Genomic DNA, 19,962 nt, shown 5'->3' on the forward strand with positions numbered 1-19,962 from the left:
TGCTGCATGGAATGATTAGTTCGTTTTATTTTATTTTATTTTATTTTATTTATTTATTTATTTTTTGGTCTTTTTGCTATTTCTTGGTCTTGGGCCACTCCCGCAGCATATGGAGATTCCCAGGCTAGGGGTTCAATCGGAGCTGTAGCCACCGGCCTACACCAGAGCCACAGCAACGCAGGATCCGAGCCGCGTCTGCAACCTACACCACAGCTCACGGCAACGCCGTATCGTTAACCCACTGAGCAAGGGCAGGGATGGAACCCGCAACCTCTTGGTTCCTAGTCGGATTCGTTAACCACTGCGCCACGATGGGAACTCCTATTTTATTTTTTAAACATTTATTTATTTTTTGGCTGTACCCACAGCATGGAAGTTCCTGGGCCAAGGATTGAACCTGCAACATAGGAGTGACCCAGATCACAACAGTTACAAGGCTCGGTCCTGAGTTTGCTGAGCTACAAGTGAATTCCTAGTTCATTTATTTTTAATCTTTCTGTCTTCTCCATAAATATATTTAAGGGTCTATGTTCTTCCTTTAAGTGTTGCCTTGACCGTTTCCCATAGATTGCGATATATTGTGTTCTTACTGAATGATTGTGCGTATGTAACCTGGCCATTTCTTTCTCTTCACATCCACTGTGTTATAAACACGTCCACCAAGATCACTCAGTGAGCCTTTCCTGTGACTTCCCATTGTTCTCCATGTATGGTGAGAATGGAACTGATTTATTCTGGGAGGAGCAAAACTTTTCATTTGTAAGCTTTCTAATCTTTTGTTCAGTAAGAGCTGTGGCTTATTTCATAGTGACTGAGCCCAGTATCCTCAAGCTACTTTCCTTGGTTGCATCCCCTTCAAGTCCTTGCTTTAAAGTCTTAACTGTCATAGTTCATCATGACTTGGGAAGCCCTTGTCCCAGCTCATCCTTCACCTACCTGGCACTCTGAGCATATTGTCAACACCTTCATTACCACTTCCATTCACTCAGTGCGTACCCACGTTAATTACTTAACAGCCTTGTGTGAGAGAGATTTTTATACTCATTATATAGATTGGGAAGCTTAGGGAGATTAAATGATTTGCCCTGGGTTCATACAGATTAGGAAATGTTAGAACTAAGATTTGAAACCAAATTCGTATAATAAAACAGTCTTCCCTCCCCCACCATGACTTTGATCTTGTGTATCTTTGGCATTTCCTTTCTTTTTTTTTTGTCTTTTTAGATTTGCACCCGTGGCATATGGAGGTTCCCAGGCTAGGGGGCCATTCAGAACTACAGCTGCCGGCCCATGGCACAGTCACAGCAACACCAGATCCAAGATGCGTCTGTGACCTACACCACAGCTCATGGCAACGCTGGATCCTTAACCCAGTGAGCGAGGCCAGGGATCAAACCTGCCTCCTCATGTATACTAGTCAGATTTGCTTCTTCTGAGCCATGACAGGAACTCCTAGGTTGAATTCTTAAAGTGAATATTATGACATAAAAAAGCAAGGGCAATTCTATTTATATATTTGCTTATGGTGGTAATTTTAGAGTCTTTAAACTACATATGGTCTTCTATCCCCCTCATGAAAATCCTTGAAGTTCTAACACAGAGAAGGAATTAACTCCATGGCCCCATTCTTTTCCCCTCAGTCACTCTGCTTCAGGTGAACAGGGCTGGTCTCACACTGCGTGAGAATGGTCTGCAGGAGACAAGTGCCTACATACTGAACCGTACAGGAGGGCGAGTGGTAAGAGGGGTGCTCAGAGGCATGCTCTTTCCTTCTGACGTGAGCTGCCCTTCCCTTCCTCTCATCCCGCTCCAAGGACTCCTGCTCTGTAGAGCTCTCTCTGACAGGACCCTATAGCAGTTTGCTTTTTTTTTTTTTTTTTTTTCAGGGCTGAACTTGTGGCATATGGAGGTTTCCAGGCTAGGGGTGGAATTTGAAATACAGCTGCTGGCCTACGCCATAGCTACAGCAACTTTGGATCCAAGCCATGTCTGTAACCAGCACTTCAGCTCATGGCAAGGCTAGATACTTAATCTACTGAGTGAGGCCCAGGATTGAACCTGCATCCTCTTGGATAATAGTCGGGTTCCTTACCGCTGAGCCACGAAGGGAACTCTGCATCCCTTCCTTTTAGATCAGAGATGCTCAACGTTGGCTACACATTGGAATATTTTATTTTTTATTTATTTATTTTTTTGTCTTTTTGGGGCTGCACCTGCGGCATATGGAGGTTCCCAGGCTAGGGGTCCAATCAGAGCTGTAGCCACTGGCTTATACCAGTGGCTATAGCAACGTGGGGTCTGAAGCTGCGTCTGTGACCTACACCACAGCTCACAGCAATGCTGGATCCTTAACCCACTGATCGAGGCCAGGGATCGAACCTGAAACCTCATGGTCCCTAGTCAGATTCTTTTTTTTTTTTTTTTTTTTTTTTTGGTCTCTTTTTGCCTTTTCTAGGGCTGTTCCTGTGGCATATGGAGCTTCCCAGGCTGGGAATCTAACCGGAGCTGTAGCTGCTGGCCTACGCCAGAGCCACAGGAATGCCAGATCCGAGCTGCGTCTGTGACCTACACCACAGCTCATGGCAACGCTGGATCCTTAACCCACTAAGCGAGGCCAGGGATCGAACCTGCAACCTCATGGTTCCTAGTCTGATTTGTTAACCACTGAGCCACAGTGGGAACTCCCCATATTGGAGTATTTTAAAAGATACTGATGCCTGTCATTCCCTGGTGGCACAGGGGTTAAGGATCTGGCATTGTCACTTCTGTGGTTCAGGTTGCTGCTGAGGCGCAGGTTTGATCACTGGCCCAGGAACTTCCATACCACCTGCCCTCCCCCTACTCCCAAATACTGATGCCTGGTGTCCGTGCCCAGAATATCTGATTTAATTGGTCTGGAGTCAGGCATGGGTGTCAGACTTTGAGGGGCTCTCCAGTAATCCCAGTGTGCCCCTAAGGCTGAGAACCACTGGGGTGGATTTTCATTTTTGCAGAGATTTCTTGTGTCTTAGCAGCCAAGCCCGTGAGTGCATGCAATGGGTGTTAATGTCTGAAGAGTGAATAGGTCGTGCCATGCATGAGAGCAGGAAAGGCTCATGTTTTATCTAGTCCCATCCTGATGCAGTCTTCCCATCTCCCTTCAAATGCAAAGAAGCACATCCCGTTAGCATTGCCTTCTGAACTAAGCCAGTCCCAACACTGAAGAGCAGTAGCCTCCAAGCACATGCCAAAGGATTTCTCACCTGTAGACTCATACCTTCACCACCCAAAGTGGTGTCTTGTCCTGGCTGATGGCTCTTCTCATTGAAGTGGAGTGTACAGGCCAGCTGTTGCTTTGGGATTGATTCAGAGCACATTGGCTTCTCAGGCTTTCTTGTTGTGAGGAACTTCATGCTTAACTAGGTCACTGTCTCTCTGAGAATCTGGAGTGACATATGCTGGCTATGGTGGGTTGAATTCTGGTCCATACGAGTTCCTGCCAGTTTTACTTCCTGCCCATGGCTCGCCTGCCAAAGAAGGAGACTTAGGTTGTGGTGGCTAGTGTGCCCACATGCAAAATTTGTGATGTTTGTCAAAAGCCAGAGTGGTGGCGGAGGCAAAATGAGGACAGACTCTCCAGTTGTATGACTCCTTGGAGTTCTGAACTCAGTCATTGTCCACCTGACCCCAAACCCTTATGTAAACCTTGGGCCTTACTAAGTTAGGAAACCTTTTACCAGGCAATCCAGCATCTTTATGCTGATTTGAAGAGAGTCTTTTATTCTTTGGTGGGCTTTGGTTAAGGGGTTGGTGTTCCTTTCCATCCAGGTATCCACAGAGGTTTTTTAAGTCCTGGGTTGTTTTAGTAATTATTGTGTTTTGCATGTAGTAGAATGAATGCATCATTAACCCTAGACTGAAAGTTTAAAAAGAGGGAAATAGGATGATTTGCTTGTGTAAATTAGTGACAGGAAAATGGATGTGTGTTTTTTTTTTTTTTTGCCTCAATGATTGCTGTTAAATTAAAAAGGAAAGTGGAGATGGTTTACTCTGATGACTAAAGAAAAAGGTGAGCAAAGTGAGTTGGAGACATCTTGCCTCATGTCCTTTTGTTCTGTCCCTGTCCCTTTTTCAAGCCTGGAGGATCCTGTTTGAGAGGAAGGAAAGAGATCAAGTAACCAAGCTGACGTCCGTCCGTATCGTTGCCTGGGAGGCCTTAGAGGATTCCTGCCATTTCCACCTTCCCTTGACACCTACAGCTCTTTCCTTTCCTCACTGTGCTGCTCTAGCCATGCCGGCTTTTGCTCTCTGTTGAGCAAACGAGGCGCACTCTTTTCTTTGCACTGGCTGTTCCCTCTGCCTGAGATACTCTTCCACCAAATATCTCATGGTCAAGCCTTTGCTTCACTGCCACCTTCTCTAAAAGTCCTGGTTAAAATGTGCACATTCAGGAGTTCCTGCTGTTCTAGCAGTTAAGTGTCTCAGATTACTACTGTGGCTCAGATTTGATCTCTGACCTGAGAACTTCCACATGCTGTGTGTGACCAAAAAATAAAATAAACAAAATAAAATAAAATAATGGGAGGTAGGTAATGTTCAAATTTTGATGCTATTTTTTCTTATTTTTTTTGGCCACCCCATGGCATGTAAAAGTTCTAGGGCCAGGGATCAAACCTATACCACAGCAGTGACCAAAGCTGCTGACTGCACCAGATCCTTAACTTTCTGCACCACAAGAGAACTCCTTGATGCTGTTTATTAAAATAAATAAAATAAAATAGCACATTCAGGAGTTCCCTTTGTGGCTCAGTGGTTAAGACCCAACATAGTCTCCATGAGGATGCCGGTTCAATCCTTGACCTTGCTCAGTGGGTTAAGGATCTGGTGTTGCCACAAGCTGTGGTGTAGGTTGCAGTTGCGGCTCATATCTGGCATTGCTGTGGCTGTGGCATAGGCTGACAGCTCCAACTCCAATTCGACCCCTAGCCTGCAAACTTGCGTATGCCACAGTTGTGACCATAAAAAGAAAAGAGAAAAAAAATTGCACATTAAAGCTCACTTTTCCCCAACTCCCTTTTATCCATCTTTCCATTTTACTCATCTCTCCATTTTTTTTTTTCCAAGCACTGTCCCTCTCTGTTGTACTGTATGATGTACTTATTTGTGTTGAGTGTTTGCCCCATCCCCCTCCACCCCAGTGTCTGTGCCAGGAGGACAGGCAAATCTTTCTTTGTTCCCTTTTATACCCAGCAAAAGTATCTGGCACAGACCATGGAGTGAGTGACTCAGTATTCATAGTCATTCTTTGGCTTAGAACATAGTTGTTCAAACTCAAAGGTTTCTGGCCATCACTGTTTTCCCCTTTTAGGTGTGGCCTACTCTGCTTAACTGACTTATTTTGTCATCACTTTCTTTAATCAAAGACCTTTTTGGGAAAGGATAGTTGGGTCAGACCAACTGCTCAGAAAAGCAGGAGGCTATGGGAGTCCCTTCAAGTAGCTCCCCCACTACTAGGAGAGGAAGAGTCCACATGGGCATGTTTCCAATGCCCTCTAGGGATTGTAGGGATGCTTTCTTGGGGGCAAGTTCTCCTGAGCATGCCCCTCAAGGACATGGCCTCTAAGACCTTTCTAGTGTCTAAAGAGGTGAATGGCCACTGCAGAGTACTTCAGGGCCCAGTTGAACTTAGCAACAGACCCTCTAGCCAATCATAAGAGGGTCATTGGAGCTACTATTTGTGGGCTGATCTGTTGGGCCTGCTGATATACGGCCCTTTTTCTGGCCCATCCTTTCCCATCCTCATTGCAATGAAATCTTTGGAAGAGTCAGCTTGGGCTTTTAAGATTTATAGAACCCACAGAAAAGGACTGATGGTGAAAAGCAGATTTTTCTCCTTCCACCTTGAGCCCTCTTGCTTTGCTAATTATTCTTTCTTTTCTTACTCTCCTCTACCTACAAACACTTCAGAAACTTCTGATCTTGGAGAATTTTCTCAATGAGGTCAAGGCAGCAGCCATTCTGGAATTTTCTACAAATCAGACTTCTCTTAACTTCAGCTATGTGGTACATGAGCGGATGGAAGGTGGGGGAGATCCAAAGCCAGGAGAAAAGATGGCTGTGGGAACAAAAGATCTAACATAAATCCAAACACAAAAATCAGCTGTACTTTGTTTAAAGGCCAGTGCTGTCCATTGAAAGTATAATGTGAAACACATGTGTAATTTTCAATGTTCTGTTCCCAAGTCCTCACAAAAAGGCTCAATCATATTCACTGTTCTCTAAGGTGGGAAAGTGTGAAGAGTGAGTGGAAAAAGTTAAGGGAGATTTGTATTGAGTGTTGCTGAAGTAGTATTGTTCTAGGACAGGAAACCTGGGAAATACACAGAGGTAGAACTCCCAGAATGCTGACTTCTTCAGTTCCCTGGGGGCAGAGTTTCAGCTGGACCCTTGGGGCCAGCAAGACTCCACTGTGGCCCAGGCCCTAGCTCTGTTGCAGGGACCTCAGAAGTCTGGCCCCTTTGGGAAACTTAGTGGATGGACCTCCTTGGACTTGACCGCTTCCTGGATACTTGCATGGGCAGTGGTACCAAAGTGGAATGGGATGTTCCTCTCTCAGTGCTACTGTACTCAGATTCCAGGCAGCAGAAGTCACATACCCTCTTTACCTTTTCTCTGTTTTTGTTTCTTGTGAATATAGAGAACATTATTAAGTCAGGAGTGGGGAGGGTAGTTGTCATGTAACTAGGGTGTATTTTATTTGCCTGTAAAACATTCAGTCCATTGTTGCCTCTTACCTAATTTTGTTTCTCTCATTATTATTTTTTTTAGGCTGAGGAATCTTGTAAATGTAATGGCTGGAAGAACCCCAACCCTTCTCCCACTCCACCCAGAGCCGATCTGCAGCAAATAATCGTCAGTCTGACCGAATCCTGCCGCAGTTGTAGCCATGCCCTAGGTGAGTTCCTATATCGCTGTGGCCTCAAAGTTTAAACTTGCTGGACTCTGACTTAATCAAACTTGCACGCTTTGCCCCTATTATGAGGCAAAGAAAGAGACTCTTTAGCTTCACGAATCTACTGGGGAGGCTTCATGTGAGGACAAATCCTGCAGTGTTTGCTAGGATGGACTCCTCATCTGTCTCTTCCAATCTCTACCCCCCAAAGCCCCCAAGAGCAGGGTTAACCGTGGGGGTGGGGAATTGCCAAGTAAGATGAACAGCATGTGACAGCTGAGCCACTTAGAATAATACATAACGTATCCTGATTCTTCCTGATTCTCATCTTGAAGTTATTGTTATTATTTTCGGAGGGATTCCCTGAACTTTCTGGGAGTGCTTCATTTAATCTTCATGTTCTGGAGGTTCCTGTGTCTGCTAGCTCTCTTCTTCCTTGGTTGTGTTTGGTAAATGTTTACTTGCGTTTTCGCTTTCAACTTTCTTATCTGTCTCCTGCAAGATAATCATTGTCAGCCTGGCAAGATAGACTCTGCCAGAGTCAACAACCGGACTGTGCTAATAGGTTCTCTGTCCTCATACAGGTTTTAGGATCAATTTTTTTTTTTGAATTTTAGAGCCACACTCATGGCATATGGAAGGTCCTAGGCTAGGGGTCGAATCTGAGCCATAGCTGCAGGCCTATACCACAGTCACACCAACTTGGGATCTGCGACCTACACCACAGCTCACTGCAATGCCAGATCCTTAACCTACTGAGCGAGGCCAGGGGTTGAGCCTCCGTCCTCATGGATGCTAGTCAGATTCATTTCCGCTGAGGCACAAATTTATTATTATTATTATTATTATTTTTTTTTTTGGCTTTTGTCCTTTTAGGGCCACACCTTGGTATATGGAGGTTCCCAGGCTAGGGGTCTAATCGGAACTACAGCTTCTGGCCTACGCCAGAGCCACAGCAACGCCTCGTCTGCGACCTACACCACAGCTCACCACAACGCCAGAGCCTTAACCCTCTAAGCGAGGCCAGGGATCGAACCCTCAACCTCATGGTTCCTAGTCAGATTGGTTTCCCCTGGACCACGACGGGAACTCCCACAAATTTTAAAAAAGTTATATTTTGTTTGAGCAGATAAAAGTTACTGGGTAATTAGTTTTCCCTAGATATTAAAATTCCAGTTTGCAAGGGATCTTGAAGTATTGTACTTTCCTGCCTTCAGTTAGTTCAATCTCCCAAAGAACATTCCTGTGTCTGGTTTACTGTCTGGTATTGTAAGCATGCAGCACTGAGCTGAATATTCTCAGTAATAGACTTTGGCTTTTTCCACCTGACCCTTCATGAGTGGGTAGCCCTTTTTAGCACTGATCTTTCTCTCAAGCTTCCTGCTGATAACGAATGGTTATCCTGGGTCGAGGTCTAGTCTGAAGTGTTACTTCATACCCAGCTGAAGAAGAAAGATCTCAATAGTCATCGAGCAAAAAGCAGATAGTGTGAGCTCCTCAGGCAGTTACAGCACTAGAGTGACCTTCTGAGAAAAGAAAGGAGAGCCCGCAGTCTCACAAGAGAAATAAACACACATCACTGTGCTGATTCAACTGGTGTCTCAAATCGTGTAAGTTCTGATGTTTGAAGCAGCCAATGCAAAGGAAGGATGCCGGAAGTCAACAGACAAATCTTTGCTTATAATGTACCTTTTTCACACTTCGTCCCTGAACCATGCCCTTTGGAATTGCCTCAGAGAAATATGATGCAATAAAAGCTGGGCTCAAGAACTCCTTAAGCACTGGGCTTGAACTGTCTTTGGTATTGATTTGGAAATCCTCTTATCCGACACCAATTAACATTTAAAAACAGAGTCCTCTTTCTTAGTTAGCTGAGCAGATTGTCACCATTCTGTAGTATAAACACACATGAATGCCCAAAGGCAGAATCTGCCTTTCTCAAAGAAAAGCCAACTTTGTTCCCTTTTATGTTTTTAATAAGCTGTGGAAACAAATACCCCTATTTGACAATACATAATCCAGAATGGGGGGGGGGGGAGCCTGTATCCTTTGACCTGACAAATCCATGCCAGAAATTCAACCTAAATATAAATTAAGATGGTGCCTTCAGAGTAAAAGGACAGCCATTATAGCCTTATTATATTAAAAAACTAGAAACAACCTACATATTGCAGTGGATGATATAATTTGTGGAATTATAAAAATCTATATTATAAAATTCAATATGGCTATTAAAAAAGATGTATTTTCCAACATGGAAAGACATTCTTAGCATATTATTAATGAAAAATGCAGGTCAGAAATCAGCTTAGGGGGGTGGGGGAGGGATGGACTGGGAGTTGGGGTTAATAGATACAGACTGTTTCATATGGAAGAGATAAATAAGAAGGTCCTACTGTATAGCACAGGGAAGTATAGTCAATATCCTTAGATAAATCATAATGGAAAATAGTTTTTAAAAGGCTGTATATAACTGAATCACTGTTGTACAGCAGAAATGAACACAACATTGTAAATCAACTGTACTTCAAGAAAAAAAAGTTAGGAGTTCCCTGGTGGCCTCGTGGTTAAGGATTCCGTGTTGTCACTGCTGTGGCTCAGATTTGAGTCCTGGCCTGGGAATTACTCTTAACAGGGTTCTTTACTTCAAACAATAGGTATAAACTCTGTCCAGTTTAAATGAGGAAACAGTGTTTTTAGGAAGGTATTGGTAGCTTCCACAAGCTGAGAACAAAGAGAAACCTGGTATCAGACTGGTCCTGGTTTCCCAGCTGCAGAAATTTATGGGCCTTCTGTCTGAGACACCGGATTCAGGTCCACTAGCCTCTGGCCCTGGGAGTATTGGTTTGAGACTGAAACCTCAGAGGAAGGAATCTGATTAGTGCAGTGTCTCACTTGCCCAACCCTGAGTTTCACCCTTCAAGAACGACCCTGAGGACAGAAGATGGTCACCCCCCAAATGTAGGGCTGCTGACTCAAGAACACCGTCAGAAGTACAGTCTCATTTCCTTAGTTTAGGTAATTTATCAATTTTAACAGATAATGAATGGGAGAAGATCTGGAAGGATGTATGTTGAATTGCTGACAGTGATTTTCTCAGAGTGTTGGGGTTGTAGGCGTTTTTTTTTTTTTTTTTTTTTATAATTGCTTTCTAGGTTGCACCCATGGCATATGAGAGTTCCCAGGCTAAGGGTCGAATCAGAGCCTATGCCACAGCCACAGCAATGCTGGATCCAAGCCTGTCTATGACCTATACCAGAGCTCATGGCAACACCGGATCCTTAACCCACTGAACAAGGGCAGGGATTGAACCTACATCCTCATGGATGCTAATCAGATTTGTTTCCGCTGAGCCACGATGGGAACTCTGGCATTTTAAAAATATTTCCCCCCTTTCCTTCCTTTCTTCTCTCTCTTAAGTCTGCTTTCTTTCAAAATTGAAATGTCTGCACATTTTCAAGTGCTCTTGGAATTATTGCTGGAATGCCATAGTTTTTTGGTTTTCTTTTTTGGATAGGTAAGAAATAGATTTATTAAGATAGGATGCTTGTGGGAGGTGCAAGGGGGCTCTGCCTGGAATGTATTGGTCTTAGTGTCAGGGCTCTAGAAAACTACTTCCTATGACTATGCCTCCTTTTTCCTCCCCTGCCCACCCCCCCACCTTTTTTTGTCTCTTTTTTTAGGGCCGCACCCGCAGCATATGGAAGTTCCCAGGCTAGGGGTCAAATCAGAGCTGTAGCCGCTGGCCTACGCCAGAGCCACAGCAGTGAGGGACCTACACCACAGCTCACTGGTGTCTGTGACCTACACCACAGCTCACGGCAATGCCGGATCCTTAACCCAATGAACAAGGCCAGGGATCGAACCCGCAACCTCATGGTTCCTAGTCGGATTCATTAACCACTGAGCCACTACGGGAACTCCTGCCCTCCCCCTTTAAAAAAAACTTTTTATTGTGGAAAGTTTCACACATACATGAAGGTAGGAAGAACTGCTGAACTGTTCAATAAATAGCCTTGTATCCATCACCCAGCTTCTAACAATGATTAACATTTGACAGTTTCTCTCCCCCATCTTTTCTTGTCAGAGTATTTTAAGCACATTTAGACATCTTTTCATATTCATGCCGATTACTTCTTACATATTACCAACAGAGGCTGGGGCCTAGGGGAGTCTATCAAGCATCATGCAACCTTAAATTCTGAAAACCATTTTTTTTTTTACTTTCATTTTTTTGGTATATACTTGTTGCTATGTAACTTGAAACAATATCAAGACTAACACTCTCCATTCTACATTGTTATTCTATACTTTACATGTATTTTTTATTAATTTTGAGTATAGTTGATTACAACATTGTGTTAGTTTCAGCTGTACAGCAAGATGAATCAGTTATATATATACATATATCTATTCTTTTTTTCCCATGTAGGTTATTACAGAACATTGAGAAGACTCCTTGTGCTGTTCAGTACATCCTTGTTAGAAACATTTCGGTTTGTGTACATGGAGCTGTTATCACCATCGCTCTTCTGAGCACAGTGAATTTAGTCACCAGTAATCATACAGTATCTGTCAGGTTCCTGGACTTGTCGAAACAAAACATTCAGTTTTATCAATTGAGAGGGTGTCTGTTCTGTTGGCTTGCTGTTGGGTGTCTTTGGCTCAGCCATACGTGGTCTTTGGATAGTGAGCTCTTCACGCAATGTCTTGACAGTTGCATCCCGGGTGTCCATGGTTGGCCATAATTTGATAGTTTCCTGTGTCTCCTGGGCATAAAACAAAAGGCTGATGGTCCGATTAAGTAGAAAGAACATTCGGTCAGGAGTTGGGAACTAAGAATTCAGGGCCTGGCTCAGCAGTTTACCTGGCTCCTCACCTCTTTGCTGTTCAGTATCTTCATCCACAGAATGAAATTGTTAGTCAAGACCTATGCTGGGCGTTCCTATCATGGCTCAGCAGAAATGAATCTGACTAGTATCCATGAGGATGGAGGATTGATCCCTGGCCTCTCTCAGTGGGTTAAGGATCCCGTGTTGCTGTGAGCTGTGGTGTCGGTTGCAAACGCGGCTAGGATCTGGTGTTGCTGTGGCTGTGGTATAAACCAGAAGCTACAGCTCCGATTTGACCTCTAGCCAGGGAACTTCCATATGCTTCCAGTGCGGACCTAAAAAGTCAAAAAGACAAAAGAAAAGACCTCTGCTGCCCAATATTATAGCCGCTTGCTGAGTTTGGCTAATGAGTATTTGAACTGTAGCTGCTCCAAATTAAGGTGAGCTGTAGGTATGAGAGACAGATTTTGAAAGGAAAATGAAGAGAGCTATCTCATTCATATTGATTACCCATTGAAATGATAATATTTGGGATATATTGGATTAATAAAATGTATTATTAAAATTAATTTCAGGGAGTTCCCTGGTGGCTCAGAAGTTTAAGGATTTGCTTTGGTTACTGTTGTTTCTTGGGTCTCTGCTGTGGTGCAGCTTCAATCCCTGGCTTGGGAAAACCTCTGAATGCTGTGGGTGTGGCTGAAAAAAATTACTTTCACCTGTTTCTTGTCTCAGTGTTGCTACTGATAAACTTAGAATGACATGTGTGGGGAGCTCAGTGGTTAATGAATCCGACTAGGAACCATGAGGTTGCGGGTTCGATCCCTGCCCTTGCTCAGTGGGTTAACGATCCGGCGTTGACGTGAACTGTGGTGTAGGTTGCAGACACCAGTGAGCTGTGGTGTAGGTCCCTCATTGCTGTGGCTCTGGCGTAGGCCAGCGGCTATAGTTCCAATTCGACCCCTAGCCTGGGAACCTCCATATGTCGTGGGAGCAGCCCTAGAAAAAGACAAAAAAAAAAAAAAAAAAAAAAGAATGACATGTGTGGCTAACATTATATTTCTGTTGTGCTGGCCTAGAACATTCTAGTCCATTCTCTGAAATTATTTGATATTTAGGGTTAACGTAATTAAGTTCAGTGTATAAAAACTTTACAAAGTGTCCTCACAGAGCACTTCTGTTGGCCCATACTCATCTCCTTGCTTTGGTATTAATCGATATTCCTTACTTGAGGACTGCTTGTTTAAATAGCAGTCTCCTTCGAAGAACAGGACGGGAAGAAACACCATTGTGATCAAAACACAATTGGAATTTTTATTGCCATTTCGGAATCCATTGTTATGAACTGTGCTAGAACATACTCATTATTAACTTGGACTAGTGATAATTTTTTGCAGTTTTATGTAGAAGGTTTGTTATTGTTTTTCAGTTTCATAGTTTTTTTTTTTTTTTTTTCTGAGACACACCCACTCATTTAAACATTACAGAAGTGGAAATGGGCATTTCTTTGTTCCTCTGGTTACCTCCGCTTACCTGCTTATTTACAGTGGAAACTTTCCAAGAAAAGTCAAGACCAGCATTACAATTGCACCACAGCCTATTTCTTAAACAGTAGGGGGTAAGAAGGGCCTGCGTTTTCTTGGCATGGACTGTTGACCTCTTCTCTGGCCTTTCCGCGTGTACAGAGCCCTCCACCACCTGGTCATGCCGCGTCCCCATTTCTGCATGTGCTGCGCCCATGCCAAGTGACATAAATATGGGCCCCGGCCCCATGTGGATGGGGTTGCCCGTGTCAGGTCTGCATATTCCCCTCTGGTTTTCTACACAGGCTTCAGAGTTGTAAGGAGCTGTGAGTCTGGTGCAGCAGGAGTTAGGGTATAAACCTGGGAGCATTTCCCCCCCTCTGACTTGGTGGACGTTGTTACCTTTTCCTGCTCTTCTGGGTCACAGAGTCCTGTTGATTTTCTCTGAGAGCGCCTCCCATCAGCACTGCCTGGATTCAGGCTGCGGCTCAGCATTCTGGGCTTGCGTCAGCAGCAGCATCTGGGGCCCCTTCTCCGTGCTCCTTACCTGACTCCCCTAGAAAGCACCAGCCATCTCATCAGATCACATTCTCTTGCCTCGGCCCTCTGAACGGCCTCTCTTGCTCAGGATGAAGGCCGACTTTAAGCTGTGCAGGCAGATGGGTAGGGCCTCTGCCCCGGCCTTTCCCCCTCCACCTGTGTTGCATTTTGGCCCCCAAGCGCTTCAGCTTTCTTTGTAGTTCTTTACAGTTCTCCCGCCTCTGCCCTGGATGTGGGGGTACATAGCACCTGCATCGCTTTTCCTTCATTTTCTGCCAGGGAAGCCCTACTCACCAACAAGGCCTGCCTTCTCCTGCCCTTGGCACAAATAAAGGCCTTCCTGGAGCTGCATTGCAGCGTTCCTGCTTGTAACTCTAGTTATCTAGATCCCTGTTGGTATTCTGCGCTGGGCTGAGGGGAAGGACTTACTTTCTCTAGTTCCTAACATGTTTAGTTTCTTGAGTGTAATTGGACTTGTTCCTTTATTGGTAAATACCCAGCACTTTCAGTAATGCTAAAAGATGGCTGGTTGGAGTTCTCTTGTGGTGCAGCCTGTTAAGGATCTGGCTTTGTCACTGTAGCATTGTTGCTGTGGCGTGGGTTTGATCCCTGGCCTGGGGATTTCCACATGTTGCAGGTGCAGCCAAAAAAAAAGATGACTGGTTGCAATTATTGGCAGAGGAGCTTTGGTTTATGAGTGGTACCTGTCCTGTCCAACACAGTAGCCATCAGCCATGTGTGACTGATGAACACACTAGCAATGTGGCTTCACAAATTGAAATGTGCTGCTGGTGGAAAATGCACACTGGTTTTGAAGCCTTAGTATGAGGAAAAAATGTAAAATACTTTTAAAATTACAGTACATTTTAAAATTAATAATTTGGTATATATGTTAGGATAAACTATATTAAAATTAACTACACTGGTTTCTTTTTACCTTTTTTAAAGTGGCTGCTAGAATATTTAAACATATGTATGCGGCTTTCATTATATTTCTATTGAACTGAGCTCTCTAAAATTTCTTACATTTAAACTATTCTTTTTCTCCATTCCAGATCTGAGATTACTAAAGATGAAACCACTTTTTTTTTAATTTATTATTTTGTTTTTTTTTATTGAAGTACAGTTGATTTACAATGCTGTGTTTGTTTCAGGTATACAGCAAAGTGATTGAGTTGTCTATCTATCTCTCTACTTATTCTTTTTTTTTTTTTTAGGGCTGCACCTGCGGCATATGGAGGTTCCCAGGCTAGGGGTCCAATCAGAGCTGTAGCCGCCAGCCTACGCCATAGCCACAATGATGGTGGGATCTGAACCGCATCTGTGACCTAAACCACAGCTCACAGCAATGCTGGATCCTTAACCGGCTAAGCGAGGCCAGGGATCAAACCCACGGCTAGTCGGGTTCATTAACCATTGAGCTACGATAGGAACTCCTCTCTACTTATTCTTTTTTAGATTCTTTTCTATTATAGGAAACTACTTTTGTTATCTATTTATTTTTTGTCTTTTTAGGGCCACACCTGTGGCATATGGAAGTTCCTAGGCTAGGGGGTCAAATCAGAGCTGCAGCTACTAGCTTACGCCACAGCCACAGCAATTTGGAGTTCGAGCTGCATCTGTGACATACCCCACAGCTCATGGCAATGCTGGATCCTTAACCCGCTGAACGAGGCCAGGGATCAAACCTCCTGGATACTAATCGGGTTCGTTAACCACTGGGCCACAACAGGAACTCCGGAAACTACTTTTAAATGGTAAGCCTTTTGCACACAGTCATTTCAAAAGCTGTCATTGAGGGACTTCATTTGACCTCTTCTAGACTTGACCTCAAATTCCCACAAACAAAACATGTATTTGAACAGCTTCCAAATGCCACAGATGCCGTGCCGTTTGCTTGCTTTCCGTTCTGAAGGAGCAGAGCTGTGTTTGCAGGCTGCCCAGCTGCTGCCCGTCCCTGCCGCAGGGCTGTGAGGATTGGCAGGCTGTTGGCAGAAGTGTAGGCCAGGAATCTGTGGGGCCAGAGCTGAGTGGGTGAAGGTTACAGCCCCATGGTGACAGTGCACTTCCTGTTCCCAGCAAGGCAACAGCTGCACCGTGATTCCTGGCAGCAGGTTTTGGCTGGTCCCTCTGGCACCCTGGGTCTTTGCAAGTCTGACCCAGCACTGTGTGGTGGCTGGGTCCACCCTGCTGGACAGATGCAAGGTGGCAGATCCTGCCAGTCCTTGATGAACACCTTCCCCTGTTTCCCCTGCCCTGCCTTCCACACACACTGTATGCTGCATGCAACAGCACTGACCAGAAGGGAGCTTTTCCCGTAAGTCAGTGGGTAGCCATTCTTGGGTAATTATATCGATCGATGCTTTGTATCAGGCTCTTGGAAGATGACTTGAAATGAGGGCAGGGTCTTTTACATTTGATTATTAATTTCCAGGTGGAAGAAAGATTTTTTAAAAAAAATTTGTTTGGAAATAATTTCTTTTTTAAAAATATTTTTTTATTTTTAATTTTTTATGGCTAAATCTGTGGCATATGGAAATTCCTAGTCTAGGGGTTGAATCGGAGTTGCAGCTGCTGGCCACAGCAATGCCAGCTCCAAGCTGCATCTGCAACCTACACAGATGGGTAGTTTGAGGCAATGCCAGATCCTTAACCAGGCCAGGGATCGAACCCTCATCCTCATGGATACTAGTCAGGTTCGTTACCTCTGAGCCACAATGGGAATTCCTGGAAATAATTTTAAAACTTACAGAAAAGTCATGAGAAGAGTAACAAGGAACACACCATGTATCTTTGCCCCAATTTACCTATTGGTAACGTTTTGGCCTATTTGTTTTGTTATTTGTTCTCATATGTGTGTATGCATGCACGCACACATGTACACACACACACACACGCGCACACACACACACAGAGCGATAGCATACATATGAGTGTATGTGAGTGTGTTTGTCTGTATTATACATTTTTCCTGGATCATATGAGAATAAGTTGCATTTATATCATAGCTTTTCCCTCCTAAATTCATAAGTATATATTTTCTAAAAATGAGGATTTTTTTGGTGTCCAGTGGCCTAGTGGTTAGGGACTCAGCGTTGTCACTGCAATGATTTAGGTTGCTGCTGTGGCATGGGATCTCTGGCCCCAGAACCTCTATATGCCACAGGTATGGAAAAAAAAAAAAAAAAAAAAAAAAAAAAGCATATTCTTTTACATGACCTCAATTTAATTCTACTAACTTCAGTAAATTTTAACATTAATGTTAAATACTTAATCTACCAGTTTGTATTCCAATTTTATCCATTGACCCCAAAATGTCTCTTAGATCATATTTTCCTCTCCATTAAGCACCCAGTCTAGAGTCACATATATACCTAGTTGTCGTGTGAAAGGAAAGCTGTGTGTCTGCTCCCCTCATACCCAGCACTTGCAGACCGTTTTGACCCTAGATGTATGGGCTTTTCCATACCAAGCAGATCTCCAGCGGACAGCAACTGTGTCCTCTGATTTAACTCAGTTCTGACACTATCTGCCTGTAGTTAGTGCAGACCCCACAGGCTAAGGGATCAGTTAGTGCCTCCCCCTTTAGATGCCAATCACAAGTTTAAGTCATCACTTGTGCTTCTGACTGGCTGTAAATCAGAAGTTCCCACAACCCCTCCTTGGGTTATATAATTTCCTTTTCCTTTCCTTTCCTTTCCTTTCCTTTCCTTTCCTTTCCTTTCCTTTCCTTTTCTTTCCTTTCCTTTCCTCTTCTTCTTCTTTTTTTTTTTTCTTTTTTTTTGCTTTTTAGGGCCATACCTGCATCATATAGAGGTTCCCAGGCTAGGGGTCAAATCGGAGCTGTAGCCGCTGGCCTACACCACAGCCACAGCAACGCAGGATCCGAGCTGCATCTGCAATCTACACCATAGCTCATGGCAATGCCGGATCCTTAACCCGCTGAGTGAGGCCAGGGATCAAACCCGAATCCTCATGGATCCTAGTCGGGTTTGTTAACTGCTGAGCCGTGAAAGGAACACCTCTCTTCTTTCTTTCTTTCTTTCTTTTTTTTTTTTTTTTTTTCTTATGGCCATCCCTGCAGCATGCAGACGTTTCTGGGCCTGGGATCGAACCTGTGCCATAGCAGTGACAACACTGGATCCTTAACCTGCTAAGCCACCTGGGAACGCCTCCATAATTTTCCAGAGCGGCTCACAGAACTCAAGAAAAGTTTACTTTATTTCTGGTTTTATGAAAAGATACAAGTCAGGACTAGCCAAATGGAAGAGATGCATAGAGCAAGGTGTTAGGGGGGAAGAGCCACAGAGTTTCTCTGCTCTCCAAGGGAGACACCCTCCCTGCACCTCCAAAGGTTCCCCAACATGGAACTCTTCAGTTAAGGGTTTTGGGGGCGGTCTCATTGCAGTGGCATGGTGATTAAATCAACTGTTAGTGATTAGCTCAACTTCTAGACCCTTTTCCCTCTAGGAGGTGGGTAGGGGTGGGCTGAGAATCCCAACCTTTAATCACTGGTTTGGTTTCCCTGGCAACGGGTCCCCATCCTTAGCAGCTTTTCGGAAGTCCCTTCACAGAAACTCAGGTGTGGTTGAAAGGGACTTGTTATGAATAACAAGAGATACTCCTTTGACCTTTCCATTACTTATGGAATTCCTAGGGTTTTAGGAGCACCTTGCTAGGAAAGGGGACAAAGACCAAATATATGTTTCTTATAATAAATCCCAACATCACAGCAGGACTCTTTAGTCTTCTTTGATGTGGAACAGTTTCTCTACCCCCCCCCCCCTTTTTTTGGTCTTTTATGATACCGGCATTTTGGTGCAGGAATGCTTTAAATTTTAAGAACCAACCTGTTAAAGAACTGGGAGGAAATACATTTTTTTGTCATCTTTTGGTTCTCTGTGAAAGACCTTCACAAGCAAGACCTTAGATGAATGCCAAACAGAAATTAGAGTTTCTGAAAAATTAAAACTTCCTGTGTAACCAAACCATAAGTCCAACTAACAAAAGTCCCAGCAAAATCCAGGAGCCCTTGTAATGAATAGGACAGACAGGAAACTCTTGCAAGGCAATAAGCAAAGACCCACATCCTAAAAAAAGCAGGCAGAGGACATGAATAGGTAGTGTACAAAAGAATATATACAAATGGCCAGGAAAATGAAAAACAAATAACTCCAAGGGAGTTCCAATGAATGCACATCAAAGCAGTGGGGGACCCTGATTACTTTCAAAAGATTGATTAAATAACTGAGAATGATCCTCCACTGTTAGCGGCCATGGGGGAAGGAGTATTCTCCCACATTGCTGATATGGCGGACATAGGTGCAGACTTTTTGAGGGGATAAATTAGGAACCATATATCAAAGCTTTAAATAGCATTGACTTAGCGTTATATGTTCTGAGGTTGATTAATTGCTCTAGATGCCTATGCCACAGCCACAGCAACATGGGATCTGAGCCATGTCTGCAACCTACACCACAGTTCATAGCAATGCCAGATTCTTGACCCACTGAGCAAGGCCGGGATCAAACCCACATCCTCATGGATACTAGTCGGATTTGTTTCTGCTCTGTCACAATGGGAACCCCAAATCTTTTATTTATTTATTTTTTAAAATAATATGCCTCCAAAAACAGAACCAAAAAACCCCCAAAATATAATATGCCTCCAGAGATGTAAATAATAGAGACATATCTCAAGAAAATATGCTTCTGGTTAATTGGGGGGAACTTTTTTTCCAAAGAAAACTTTTTTTTTTTTGGCTTTTTGCCTTTTCTAGGGTCGCTTCCCGAAGCATATGGAAGTTCCCAGGCTAGGGGTCTAACCTGAGCTGTAGCCACTGGCCTACGCCAGAGCCACAGCAACGTGGGATCCGAGCCGCGTCTGTGACCTACACCACAGCTCAAGGCAACGCTGGATCCTTAACCCACTGAGCAAGGCCACGGATCGAACCCATAACCTCATGGTTCCTAGTCAGATTCGTTAACCACTGTGCCATGACGGGAACTCCGAAAGAAAACTTTTTGATGCAAGTTAGAGAAGGTTTTTTTTTTTTTTTTTTTTTTTTTTTTTTTCGGTACATAGCTCTTTTTGGTTAAATATAAAATCAATGAAGTGTGTCTGGGTGTTGCCATGACT

At 43.9% G+C, this 19,962-nt stretch overlaps 1 protein-coding gene across 1 annotated transcript in view; it reads left to right on the top strand.

Annotated features, from left to right (window-relative positions):
• KAT2B (lysine acetyltransferase 2B) overlaps positions 1-19,962 on the top strand; it is a 114,621-nt gene that overhangs the window by 29,843 nt on the left and 64,816 nt on the right. The window contains 1 exon segment of the mRNA XM_021071366.1: positions 6,808-6,934. Coding sequence (XP_020927025.1) covers positions 6,808-6,934 — 127 coding nt within the window.

This window comes from Sus scrofa, chromosome 13 (genome assembly GCF_000003025.6).
Source record: "Sus scrofa isolate TJ Tabasco breed Duroc chromosome 13, Sscrofa11.1, whole genome shotgun sequence".
Classification (NCBI taxonomy): Eukaryota; Metazoa; Chordata; class Mammalia; order Artiodactyla; family Suidae; genus Sus; species Sus scrofa.